This window comes from Papio anubis, chromosome 4, assembly GCF_008728515.1.
Source record: "Papio anubis isolate 15944 chromosome 4, Panubis1.0, whole genome shotgun sequence".
Lineage (NCBI taxonomy): Eukaryota > Metazoa > Chordata > Mammalia > Primates > Cercopithecidae > Papio > Papio anubis.
In genome coordinates, this window is record NC_044979.1 from 176,922,746 (window position 1) to 176,936,510 (window position 13,765).

Here is a 13,765-nt window from a genome sequence, read left to right on the forward strand (position 1 = left end):
CTTACTTTTACATACATCATAAATCCCACAATATTGTTATTTATGTTCAAACATTCAATAAAGATAGCAAAGTAATAGGAAAAAGTCTAGTAGTTACCCCTTCTAGTATAGACTCCTTTGTGTAGATCCAGATTTCCATTCAGTGTCATTTTCCTCCTACCTGAAGAACTTCTTTAACATTTCCTGTAGTTCAGGTCTACTGGTAATAAATTAGTTAAGCTTTTAGATGGCTAAAAAGGTCTTTGTTTTGCCTTCATTTTTAAAAGATATTTTTGCTGGGTATAGAGTTCTAGATTGATGGTGTTTTTCAGTACTTTAAAAATACTGCTTAACTATCTTCTCACTTATTATTGTTTCTGATAAGATTTACAGCAGATTTCTCATTTGTGTTCCTCTGCTCACACTATATCATTCTCTGGCTGCTCCTGTCATTTTCTCTTTATTACTGGTTTTGAGCAATTGGACCCTCTTAATGGCTTGATGATGTTTATGTTTGCTGTGCTTGATGTTTGTTGAGTGTCTGAGATCTTTGGGTTTATGGTTTTCGTTAAGTTTGAGGGAATTGTGTGTATTATTTCTTTGAATTTTTGTGTGTGTGTGTGTCTTCCATTATCTTTTGGGGATTCCAGTAACCTGTGTATTAGACTTATTGAAGTTGGCCGTCTTTAATGGAGGGTATTGGTTTGTTTTCACACTGCTATAAAGAACTGCCTGAAACTGGGTAATTTATAAAGAAAAGAGGTTTAATTGACTCACAATCCATATGGCTGGGGAGGCCTCAGGAAACTTACAATCATGGAGGAAGGCATCTCTTCACAAGGCGGCAGGAGAGAGAATGACTAAAGGAGGAACTTGCCACTTATAAAACCATTAGATCTCATGAAAAGTCACTATCATGAGAACAGCCTGGGGAAAACCTCCCCCACAATCCAATTACCTCGCCCTGGTCTCTCCCTTCATATGTAGGGATTATGGGGATTACAATTTGAGACGAGATTTGGGTGGGGACACAGAGCCAAACCATATCATGAACATGATCTGCAGGCCATGAAGAATTCTCCATTTTCGCTTCCTCCAGGTGGCTGAGAACAACCTGTGCAGCCAGTACGAGGAGAAGGTGCGCCCCTGCATCGACCTCATCGACTCCCTGCGGGCTCTGGGTGTGGAGCAGGACCTGGCCCTGCCGGCCATCGCTGTCATCGGGGACCAGAGCTCGGGCAAGAGCTCTGTGTTGGAGGCACTGTCAGGAGTTGCCCTTCCCAGAGGCAGTGGTAAGAACTTACACTGTATATTAGTCTGCTCAGGTTGCTATAACAAAATACCACAGATAGGGTGGCTTACACAACGAAAGCTTATTTTCTCACAGTTCTGGAGACTGGAAGTCCAACATCATGGTTTAGTTTCTCCTGAGGCCTTTCTCCATGGCTTGCAGATGGCCGCCACCTCACCGCTCCCCCGCGCGGCCTTCCTTCTGCACACAAGCATCTCTGCTGTCTCCTCCTCTTCGTAAGGGCATCAGTCATATTGGATTGGGGCCCACCCTAATGACCTCATTTAACCTTAATTACCGCTTTAAAGGCCTTATTTTCAAATACAGTCCCATTAGGGGTTAGGGCTTCAACATAGGAATTTGGAGGGAACACCATTTCATAACACTATCTCATTGCACATTTTTTTTCACGTAAGTAATATGTAATCTATAGTTTGAGGAGACCTGAATAAATGCATTTGAGTCCCCCAATTCAGAACTAGATCGGTGAGGGCTCAAAGAGTTCAGGCCTGGGATGGGTCTTGCAATATAGGTCAGGCATGGTAAGTAGAATATGGAAGGAGTTTACAGTAGGGGGACAATGGTAAGGTGGCCTGGTGGTAGCAGGATACTTTCCTAATGGGGGTAGAGTGTATGTTGGGAGGATAATGGAAGATGTTCGGATGAGTTTGGGGGGTTTCCCCGTGTGGTCTGCCACCTGAGCTGATGGCAGAACACTGGGATGAGGCAGGAAGCCAAGAGTGGTGGCTTTCAAGCGTTAGTGAGCAAAAACTCACCTGGGTTACGTATTCAGAATGCATGTTCTTGAAGTCACCCAGACACAGTGCAATGTCCCCACATATCGGAGGGTAAGACCAGAAAGTTTCCAGTTTTAAATGTCTCCCCAGATGAGCGTATAAAAGTTTGAGAACCATGGGCCTAAGGCACTATGTAGGTCTTTTAAGAGCAAAGTGGAGCACTGATGTGGGCGTGACCTCCTAGGGATCGTGACTAGATGCCCGCTGGTGCTGAAACTGAAGAAACTTGTGAACGAAGATGAGTGGAGAGGCAAGGTCAGTTACCAGGACTACGAGACTGAGATTTTGGATGCTTCAGAGGTAGAAGAGGAAATTAATAAAGGTGAGTACCCCCTGTTTGGATGCCTGGTCAAGCCTTCTGACATGTCTGGGGTCAGTTTGTAACTGTTCCTACTCCCACCTCCCTGGGCCTGTGCTGTTTCCTTAGGACCCCTTTCTCCTGCACATCAGGCCCCAGTTCCTTCTTCTTTTACCTCATTATGACCAGCATGCTTGGATATCAGCATCTGATAGCAATAATTTATTTCTGGCCGGGCACAGTGGCTTGTGCTTGTAATCCCAGCTCTTTGGGAGGCTGATGCAGGAGGATTGCTTGAGCCCAGGAGTTCAAGACCAGCCAGGGCAACATAGTGAGACCCTGCCTCTTAAAAAAAAAAATTAAAATAGCTGGGCATGGTGGCATGCACCCGTGGTCCCAGCTATTCTCAGGAAGCTGAGCTGGGAGAGTTGCTTGAGCCTGGGAAGTCAAGGCTGCAGTGAGCTGTGACCTTGCCACAGCACTCTAGCCTGGCAACAGAGTGAGACCCTGTCTCAAAAACACATCTATTGCTTATTATGTGAGTATCTAGAATAATGTGAATTTTGAAATGTAAAACTTGTCCCCAAATATGGACGATCTGTCCCTTAATCAAAGGCTTCCCTACTTAGATCTGGCAGAAGAGGAGCCAGATGTGAGGGTGAGGGAGCTCCTCCCCCTCTTCCTTTATACAAAGAGCTCCACATTGTGGACTGGATCATCACTGAACCCCTCTCAGAACCAGCACCCTTTTCCTAAGAAAGGGGGGGAGTGTCTGGGTTTGCATAATCCTAACTTAGGCTAACTCATGGTAGGCCTCCATAAATGCAAACCACAAGGATCAATTTGAAGTTGTCTGCAAGGGGAAACGACACCAGCAGTGTAGATAGGGCAGAGTAGCTGACAAAGAGCAGCCACTATGAGATGCACGGATAACATCTTCCTCTTGACCTTTCTGTTTTTCTAGCATGTCACATGATTAAGTTTCATTCACACTGGGAAGGTACTGAAGTGACATGAACTGATGCCCAGCAGTAGGAAGGGACAAGTTTAGCATTTGTAAAGATGGAGCATTAATCACATTTGTTGACTGTTTATAGAAAGATAAATAATGTTATTGACAAACCATGATTTTGAATTAGTTGGGATCAGGTTGGCTGCCTGCAGCAGAACACTCAAAATAACTGTATGTGTTAGTCAGCCCTTGCTGTAAAACAAACCCATCTTAAAACTAATGGCTTAACCACTTTGATTTCTCATGATTTGATGGACCAGCCAGGCAGTTCTCTGGGCTAGCTGGGCTGGGGCTGGTGGTCCAGGATGGCCCTTGGCTGGAGTGACCAGGCCTTCTGTCTGTGTGGTCTCTCCCCTCCAGAAGGCTAAGCTGGACTTCTTAATTTGGGTGGAGGGGTTCCTAGCAGCAAAAGAGGGCAAGACCCAGCATCTAACACCTTTCAGTCTCTCTTGGCGTCGCACTGTGTAACATCCCCTTAGCCAGAGAAAGTCAAGTGGCCAAGCCCAATTTCAAGGGACAGATTCTCTCTCTCCATGGAAGTGACAAAGGCACCCTGTAAAGTAGCGTGCATACAGGCATGGAAGGGAATGTGGATGCCATTGTGCCAGCAAGTTGCTAACACAGTGGTCTAAACAATGTAGAAGCTTTCTGTCCCTCTCATATAAGTCTGAAGGGGGACAGACCAGAGCTGACTGGGGATTCCAGTGTCAGGAGCCAAGACTTATTCTGATCCCGTTTCTTCACTGGGTGTGGCCTCTGTTTCCAAGGCCCCCCCCCACGGCTGTGACTTAGTCAGCAAGTCCACTTTGAAGCCAGCTGGACCATGGCAAGGGGCATATCTCCGCCTTCATGAGCACACTCTCTGAAGTTGCACATAACATTTTCACATGGCCCACTGGCCAGAACCCGGTCTCATGACCACATGGCAGGTACATGGATATTGGGGGAACAATTAGTGGACCATAACCACTGTTATTTCCTAAGTTCTAAATTGATATCAAACATCCCAAAAAGACATTCTAGATGTAGAAAAGAGTAAAGTGGTGTTAGCCAACAATCTGATGAAACAAATTCCTATCCTGAAATTCATTAAGGAGGAAGGAGCAAAATAAAATCTTATTGGGATGTTAACAACCAGTGCTTATCTTAGCTAAAATAAGCACATTTCCCCATATGATTTTCCAGTTTATATTTTAGGAATTTCCATACATTTTTGTTTTTATTTTGCTTGGTTGCTGATTTGCTACTGACACCAATGAGAAGGATTTAGGAATGCTACCAGAAAGAACTTCTTGCCTCAGCCCGGCTTTGGACTGGTCTAAGTGGGTGTCACTCATGGTGATGTTCTCACAAGGTCTCTCTACACACAGTGCTGGCCAACAGCAGGGAAAATACTGAGTTATCCTTTGAGATCTCTTTCGTCCCAATCACAGAAAATTGAACCTGCTCCAAATATGCTTTTATCCATGACTCACAGAGAGGAGAAGATGCTTTCAGAGTATTCACTGTCATGAGATCCTTTCATCCTAAGCTCTGGGTTTGATTTTCCCTGCTTCTTCTCTAGCCCAGAATACCATCGCCGGGGAAGGAATGGGAATCAGTCATGAGCTAATTACCCTGGAGATCAGCTCCCGAGATGTCCCAGATCTGACTCTAATAGACCTTCCTGGGATAACCAGAGTGGCTGTGGGCAATCAACCTCCTGACATTGGGTATAAGGTCAGACTTCAGACCCACTCTGACCCTGGCGTTGGTGTGGGGATGGGGGGGTGTATGGGAGGGGTGGGAGGAGAAAGGGGGTACTGTATTAGAGTAACCTTGAGTCCAGAGTTGAGTTAGTATTTGGAGGTGTGAGTGGGGAATTTAGAGAGCCCATTGGTCAGTCTCTTCTGTCAAGTTGAATGGAAGCTTCTTTGGAGAAAGTGAGGCCAATGGGCCCAGTTGGAAACATCTATGTATTTGTTTTATGTTTTATGAAATACCATATCTAAAGTGCTGTGTATTAGGAAGGGGTCTTATGTGGGAAGAGAGCATTAAAAAGAAGTATAATGGGCCACACACAGTGGCTCACTCCTATAATCCCAGCACTTTGGGAGGCTGAGGCAGGAGGATTCCTTGAGCCCAAGAGTTTGACAGAAACCCGAGCAACATAGTGAAGACCCCCTTCTCTATAAAAGAAAGGTTAAAAAATTAGCCAGGTATAGTGGTGTGCACCTGTCAACTACTGGGAGGATTGCTGGAACCAGGGAGACTGCAATGAGCCATGATTGTGCCACTGCACTCCAGCCTAGGCAACAGAGCAAGAACTTGTCTCAAAACAAAAACAAAACAAGCAAGAAAGAAACAGGTATAATGATATTTTAGTATCGATGAATCTTACTTTACAGATCAAAGATTTAGGGGTGAAGTGGGGTTTTTTGGCCACCATTTTTCATTGTGACCATCAGATCTAAGGTCTTGGGGGTTAATTACCTGAAACCTCGTGGTTTTCCCTGAGCCTACAGCTCTGTTTCTGCCGCAGATAATTTATTTTCTCATAATTCCAGCTTGGTAGGTACCTCCAGGGTTGCGTTTGTGGGTTCATTTCTCCAAAGTTACTTCTTTTGGGGGAAATACCCCTGGGACTCTCAGGGACTGAAGCAAGTACAAGGTCAGGACCTGTCTCACCTCTCACTTGCCTTTGCCATACTCATGAGTCACCTCCTCATTTCCTTACAGATCAAGACACTCATCAGGAAGTACATCCAGAGGCAGGAGACGATCAACCTGGTGGTGGTCCCCAGTAATGTGGACATCGCCACCACAGAGGCGCTGAGCATGGCCCAGGAGGTGGACCCCGAGGGAGACAGGACCATCGGTGAGAATGGGGAAGCCCACCCGTGCTCGGTGAGAATGGGGGAGCCCGCCTGTGCTCAGTGGTCTGCCAGTGGGCAAGTGTCCCTCCAGTCTCCATGGGCTTTGCTCAGTGGGGACCTGCCTCCACTAAGACCTGCTAAGGGGGCAGGTTTGGTGCCCACCAAGGCCAAGCGAAATGAGCTGCTGTTGACTGGCTAGGTTACCTTGTAACCCTTATCTACTTGCTCAGAAAGGCACAGTGGGCTCAGAAGCAGGGCAAACTCAGGAAGCACATGGTATTCATTAAGAATGTGTTTGAGATGGGATGTCCATAACTCAAGGGACAAACAAAATGTGGCGTGTTCTACAGTGGACCTGGGTGAAGGAGCTTGGGGAGAGCCACACACTGTTCCGGGAGGCATTCCTGCCTTCATGCGGCTTGCCACGGAGTTCTTTTCTGGAGTGGGGCTCCACTGGCCCCATGGTTCTGCAGGGCCCATGGCCTGCCCTCAAGCAAGGATGGGAGGAAACCCTGGGAGACTGGGGGCATGAGCGGTTGTTTGTTCACCTCTGCCTCGTGACTGGGCACGTTCTCTCCCCAAATACATCTGGCTCGCAGGAATCTTGACGAAGCCTGATCTGGTGGACAAAGGAACTGAAGACAAGGTTGTGGATGTGGTGCGGAACCTCGTGTTCCACCTGAAGAAGGGCTACATGATCGTCAAGTGCCGCGGCCAGCAGGAGATCCAGGACCAGCTGAGCCTGTCCGAAGCCCTGCAGAGAGAGAAGATCTTCTTTGAGGACCACCCACATTTCAGGTGCGCTCGCCTGGGTTTCATCACAGATCAGTCCAAGCCCAGGATGTCAGGCCTTCCTGGGGAAAGTGGCAGCCGTCCCACAGATGTGTGGAGTGTGTGTGTGACTATGCTTGTTCCCCAACAAGGACTATGGAATTCAGCTAGAAGAATAGAAAGAGGATTACAAAATACTGCCCCCCCCAAAAAAAAAAAAAAACTAAAAACCAATCAAAATCAAAATAGGGAGAGAACAACGTACAATAATTTAAATAGTATGGTGCTAGAACCATATTTTATAAAAACATGAACAGAAAAGTAGAAAGTCCAGAAATAGACCTGGATATATATATTTGATACATGATAAACACAGCATTTCTTTTTTTTTTTTTTTTTTTTTGAGACGGGAGTCTCGCGCTGTGTCACCCAGGTTGGAGTGCAGTGGCGCGATCTCGGCTCACTGCAAGCTCCGCCTCCTAGGTTCACGCCATTCTCCTGCCTCAGCCTCCGAGTAGCTGGGACTACAGGCGCCCGCCACCACGCCCGGCTAGTTTTTTTTTGTATTTTTAGTAGAGACGGGGTTTCACCATGTTAGCCAGGATGGTCTCGATCTCCTGACCTCGTGATCCACCTGCCTCGGCCTCCCAAAGTGCTGGGATTACAGGCTTGAGCCACCGCGCCCGGCCGATAAACGCAGCATTTCAAATCAAATAGTGGACTATATCAGCTTGCTTATCTATTAATGGTGTTGGGCTAATTAATATTTGGGAAAAAAATTAAAATACTGCTCTTACCTCATTATACCAAAATAGTTAAAGTTTAAAGTCAAACATTAAAAGGAAGCAATAAGCATCCCAGAAGAAAAGGTAGGTGAATAGTTTATAAGGCCTTTCTATCCCTCCTGCCAAAAGTGACATTTTTTGAAAGGAAAAGACTGATAAATTGGTAAGATTTAAAATGGTGAGACTATGTAGAGTTGTAAACATTCTTGCATTCAGTTCTCCCAGAAGCCTACAGAGAACCATTACTCAGAATTCCAGAAATATCAAACAGAAACTTACATGCTGTTCTGCACATTCACAATAGCCAAAAGATGAGATGACTCAGTGTCATTGACGGATGGATGCAGAAAGCAATGTGGTCTGTACAAAAACGTGGAATACTTTCAGCCTTAGAAAGGCAAGGACATTCCGACACATGCTACAACATGGATGAAGCTTGGGAACATTCTACTAAGTTAAAGGAACCCAGTCATAAGAGGACGGATACTGTCTGATTCCATTTAGCTGAGGTCGCTGGAGTAGTAAGATTCATAGAGACAGAAAGAATGGTGGGTGCCAGGGGCTGGGAGAGAGAGAATGGGGAGGTAGTGTTTAATGGGGCCATTGTTTCAGTTTGGGAATATGAAAAGTTCTGAAGACAGTGGTGATGGTTGCATAATAGTGTGAACGTATTTAATGCCACTCAAGTGTACTCTTAAAGATGGTTAAATGGTCAATTTTATGTTGTATGTATTTTACTACAATCTAGAAAAATTGACAGAGAAACTGAAGCTTAGGTATGACTATACTCTCACAAAAAGGCACAGAAACTCATGCTTCGCTGCTTCCTTTATCCTAAAATGTCCTATAAAATGTGGGAAACCGTGTAATAATACCCTGGGAGCACAAGTTTGGATCGGGTGAGAAGATGCTTGACTTCCTTCCTCCAGGCAGCCCATGGTTTAAGTTTTTATCTTGGACAAGATATCTTGTGTCTCTTCTCCTCAGTGTTCTGCTACCCATTTATCTCAGTATGCTTCAATGTATTCGTATGAAGATATGTCTCTATCCATTATGATTACCTACACATATTACACATAGAAGGGGGTATGTGTTATATAAACGTGTCTATACATGCCTGTGTATTTTTGTGATGACCAAGTCTAGAGTCAAATACCATGATACACATTTATTATATCAGCTGGAAGGGCTTATTCCATATCATTGTTGACATATCCTAGATTGCTAAAATTCAGTCATAATCCTATTCAATCCAATTCTGAGTATTTGTTGGGTACCAATTGCAAGACATTCCATCCAGTTGTAAACAACTGAAATTCACCTTGACTTTTCCCAACAGCAGAAGGCAGACATGCGTATTCTGGCTACATCAAGGTGGAAATCATTCCTGTGTTCTCTTCTAGGGATCTGCTGGAGGAAGGCAAGGCCACGATTCCCTGCCTGGCAGAGAAACTTACCAGCGAGCTCATTGCACACATCTGTGTAAGCACGGGCAGAGCTGTGGGTTCTCTGAAAAGAATACTACGAACACAGAGCTGAACCTTGCTGGCTGCTTAAACATCGCTGTACACACAGATCTTCTGAGGATCTTGTTAAAGATGCAGATTCAGATTCTGTGGGTCTGGAGTGCGGCCTAGGATTCTGCATTTCCAGCAAGCCCCCAGACGATGCAGATTACTGCTTTTCAGGGGACCACAGTCTGGGGGGATGCTGACAGACTATCTCTACTGGGCCAAAATTAAAATTAAAATCTTATGCACAAGCTACTAACTTTTCCTTTCCCATTGACAACCACTATTATAATGTCTTAGTCATTCTAATGAACGTATTTTTTTAACTTCTAAAAGCTTTGTAAAAGCTCTGTGGTTCTTTTTAAAAATCTGCATGAATGTAGTCTCTTTCTTTTTCAAATTTTCTTTTTCCTTTTTTTTTTTTTTTTTTTTTTGAGACAGAGTCTCTCTCTATTGCCCAGGCTGGAGTGCGGTGGCATGATCTTGGCTCACTGCAACCTCTGCCTCCTGGGTTCAAGCCATTCTCATACCTCGGCCTTCTGAGTAGCTGGGATTACAGGTGCACACCACCATGCCCAGCTAATTTTTGTATTTTTAGTAGAGTCAGGGTTTCGCCATGTTGGCCAGGCTGGCCTTTTTCAAATTTTCAACTCAGCACCAAGGTCTTCCACGTGGTCCCCAGGAATGTGGGTGCAGAATGGGGTTGTTTTCCAGCTGACTGTGATGAGCGCAGAGCTCTTTGGGGTCCCATTGTATGCAGAAAAGGGATGCTTCCTTATTAGATTCCCCACCTCGAGCAAGCCCATGGGGTTTTTTTTTGCCATTGTACCAAGTCAGGCTCGTAGGTTCACGTTTGAGTCTTCTTACCTAGACAGATGCCCTTGCGGCTGAGATAGGCTCCATTGCTGCCTCCTCCTTGAGCCCCTCCCTGGCCACTGTTACTGGGGCTGGCATCTGAGTACCCCTCACTAACTTGTCAGTCCACCGATACATTTTAAAGGTATGGCTTTCACATGTCAGCCGGCATTTTTAGATGTTTGCTATGGAAGTGTGAGCCAGCACATGGTGTCAACCGTCTTGTTAAAAACATAAGTCTCTGATCACTTTTTATTGATTGCAAACAACATAAAAGTTGTTGAATCTCCAATTGCTCCAAATACCACTTCTTCAGAACCTACTAAACAAGTGGATCTCTCCAGTCTCCCTCCAGAGAGTTTACCTAATTCGACGACAGGAGGAACTGCCCCTGGGTCGCTCTACCAGGGCCCAGCACCCATGCACAGTGGGTGCCTCAGTGCTGCTCATGAGGCTGCTGCCACAGGAGTGGGGAAGGGGGAAGACCTGGGCAGAAAACAGTGCCCCTAGCGTGTGTCCCCCTGCCCCCCAGGTCTGGAAAAGCTTCCTTTTAGAGGAAGCCAGGAAGTCAAACAGCCCACACAGCTCCTATGTAGAGGGAGGCCCGGGACCTCCTTTTCATTCCCTGTTCATCTTTATAAATTCCCATTATTTTCTCTCCATTTTCCTCAGAAATCTCTGCCGCTGTTAGAAAATCAAATCAAGGAGAGTCACCAGGGAATAACAGAGGAGCTACAAAAGTATGGTGTCGACATACCGGAAGATGAAAATGAAAAAATGTTCTTTCTGATAGACGTGAGTGTTGCCAGCTGCATGGAGCTGGAGAAGCACATGTCATGGTCAGAAAAGGGGCCCTGGGCCTTACGCACTTCCTTCTTCACTCCCCCAAAGCTGATCCAAAGACATCTGGCCCATAGCACTCAAAGGGTGGACAGGGCTGAGGGAGGCAGGGCAGGGAGTGTGGGTGTGCGGGGACACTCAGCAGTGAGGGATGCTCAGGCTGCGTTGTACCCACTCTGTCATGATCATTGCCCAGATCCTTAAGGCAGTAAGGGGTGGGATAGGATTTTCTGGTGCCAAAACCTCTGCTTTCCTCTGATCCACAGTGTACCATAAGGAAGCAAAGAATGACTCCCCACCCTCCACATAGGCACGGCCTCCAAATGACCTTGACCTTGGATTTGAAGTCTATCTGCTTATACTGATGTTTTTCTTCTTGACAGAAAATTAATGCCTTTAATCAGGACATCACTGCTCTCATACAAGGGGAGGAAACTGTAGGGGAAGATGACAGCCGACTGTTTACCAGACTCCGACGTGAGTTCCACAAATGGGGTATAATAATTGAAAACAATTTGCAAGAAGGTGAGTGTCTTAGTCCCTTCTTTGAGCTGCTACAACCAAATACCTGAGACTGGGTCATTTATAAACAGTAGAAACTTATTGCTCATTGTTCTGGAGGCAAGAAATCCATTCTTAAGGAATCAGGAAATTTGGTGTCTGGTGAGAGCTTATTCCCTGCTTCAAAGATGGCACCTTCTAGCTGTGTCCTCTCATGGGATAGGGGACGAACAAGCTTCCTCAGACCTCTTTTTTACAGAGATACCAGAGGCATACCTCAGAGAGATTGTGGGTTCAGTTCCAGACAAAACAAATATTGCAATAATGCAAGTCACATAAACTTCTTGGTTTCTGGTGCATAAACAGTTAGTTTATGCCATACTGTAGTCTACTAAGTGTGTAATAACATTAGGCCTAAAAAATATGTACGGACCTTAGTTTAAAACACCTTATTGCTAAAAAATTGCTGATACAGAAACAAAAGGTAGCATGTGCTACTGGAAAAAATGGTGCTGATTTGCTTGACATGGGGTTGCCACCGACCTTCAATTGCAAAAAATACAGTACCTGAAGTGCCTGGAATCCCATTCATGAGGGCAGAGTGCTCATAACCCAATTCTTCCTAAAGATCTCCTCTGTTGATACCATCACACTGAGGATTGAGTTTCAACATAGGAATTTTTAGGGGACACCAACATGTAGACCATAGCAATGAGTCAATAGCGTGGTGAGCCTGATATGTTGGCTTAAGACAGGAGAGTGGGGCAGTTGTGGAGGATGGTCAGGATAAGGAGCTGATGACAGCTAAAGCCACATTTGCTCTCTTCTATATCACTGAACCCAAATGACCATCCGCTGATGAATCGATAAACTAACTGGCATGTGTCTGTGTGTAACAGTTGGCTCCGGCTGCCATAACAAAGTCCCACAGACTTGATGGGGGCTTAAACAGTAGAAATTTATTTTCTTACAATTCTGAAGGCTGGAAGTCCAAGATCAAAGTGTTGGTGGAGTTGGTCCCTTCTAAGGCCTCTCTCCTTGCCTTGCACATGGCGTCTTCTCGCTAGGTCCTCATGTGGTTGTCCCTCTGTGTGTGTCTGTGTCCTCATCTTCTCCTACAAGGACACTAGGCACATGGGATGAGGGCCTACCCTAGTGACCTGATTTCAATTTAATTACCTCTTTGCCTGTCTCCAAACACAGTAAGATTCTGAGTTCCTGAGGGTTAGGACTTCAGCATAGGACTTTGAAGAGGTCACAACTCAAACTCAGCCCATAACACCAAGCCCTGGAATATTTCCAGCCGCAGACAGGCACAGAGCGCTGGTCCACAGCACCCCATGGATGAACCTTGAAAACATCATGCTGAGTGAAAGAAGCCAGCCACAAAGGCCACATATCATATTCTATGATTCCATTGATAGAAAATGGCTAGAGTGGGCAAACCCAGACAGGCATAAAGCAGAATAGTGGCTGCCAGGGGCTGGGGAGGGAAAAGTGGGAAGTGGTCGTTGATGGGTGATGGGTGTGGGGTTTGGGAGTTATGTCTGGGGATGGTTGCACAACTTTGTGAATATACTAAAATTCACTCACACGTACACTTTTTTTTTTTCTTTTTCTTTGGAGACAGGGTCTCGCTGTGTCGCCCAGGCTGGGGTGCAGTGGCTCAGTCTTGGCTCACTGCACCCTCTGCCTCCCGGGTTCAAGTGATTCTCCTGCTTCAGCCTCTGCCTCCCTAGTAGCTGGGATTACAGGCACCTGCCACCACACCTGGCTAATTTTTGTATTTTTAGTAGAGACGGGGTTTCACCATGTTGGCCAGGCTGGTCTTGACCTCCTGACCACAAGTGATCCACCAGCCTTAGCCTCCCAAAGTGCTGGGATTATGGGCGTGAGCCACCGCACCTGGCCTGAACCATATACTTTCAATAGAGTGAATTTTATACTATGTAAATGATATCTCAGTAAGAAAAATCCTTATGGGAAAATAAGGTCAGGACATCCTGACTGAAAAAGGGTACTAGATTACCATTCAAAAAGGAACTCACACCCTCTGAACTTCTGATGGGGCTAACTCTCTCTAGGTGGACTGTTGGGAGTACAAACAATTCCAAATGTTTAAAGAAAAATGCAGCATCTTACACAGTGAACAGTGCTACTGTATCACATTCATACAAGTTGATGTAGCTGGTTTACTCTGTTATCCCATTTGACTTGTAAACACTTTCTACACATGAATATATGATATATTGTTAATTCCAGAAAGTGTT

General features: G+C 45.6%; 1 protein-coding gene across 6 annotated transcripts in view; it reads left to right on the top strand.

Annotated features, from left to right (window-relative positions):
* The window catches only part of MX1 (MX dynamin like GTPase 1), a 36,169-nt gene that overhangs the window by 9,440 nt on the left and 12,964 nt on the right, over positions 1-13,765 (top strand). For all 6 annotated transcript variants that reach the window (XM_031665754.1, XM_009202220.4, XM_003895462.4 and 3 more), the window contains exons 5-12: positions 1,079-1,271; positions 2,252-2,389; positions 4,942-5,096; positions 6,096-6,234; positions 6,832-7,030; positions 9,192-9,270; positions 10,827-10,949; positions 11,378-11,519. In XM_031665754.1, coding sequence (XP_031521614.1) covers positions 1,079-1,271; positions 2,252-2,389; positions 4,942-5,096; positions 6,096-6,234; positions 6,832-7,030; positions 9,192-9,270; positions 10,827-10,949; positions 11,378-11,519 — 1,168 coding nt within the window. The remainder of the gene's footprint in view (positions 1-1,078; positions 1,272-2,251; positions 2,390-4,941; positions 5,097-6,095; positions 6,235-6,831; positions 7,031-9,191; positions 9,271-10,826; positions 10,950-11,377; positions 11,520-13,765) is intronic.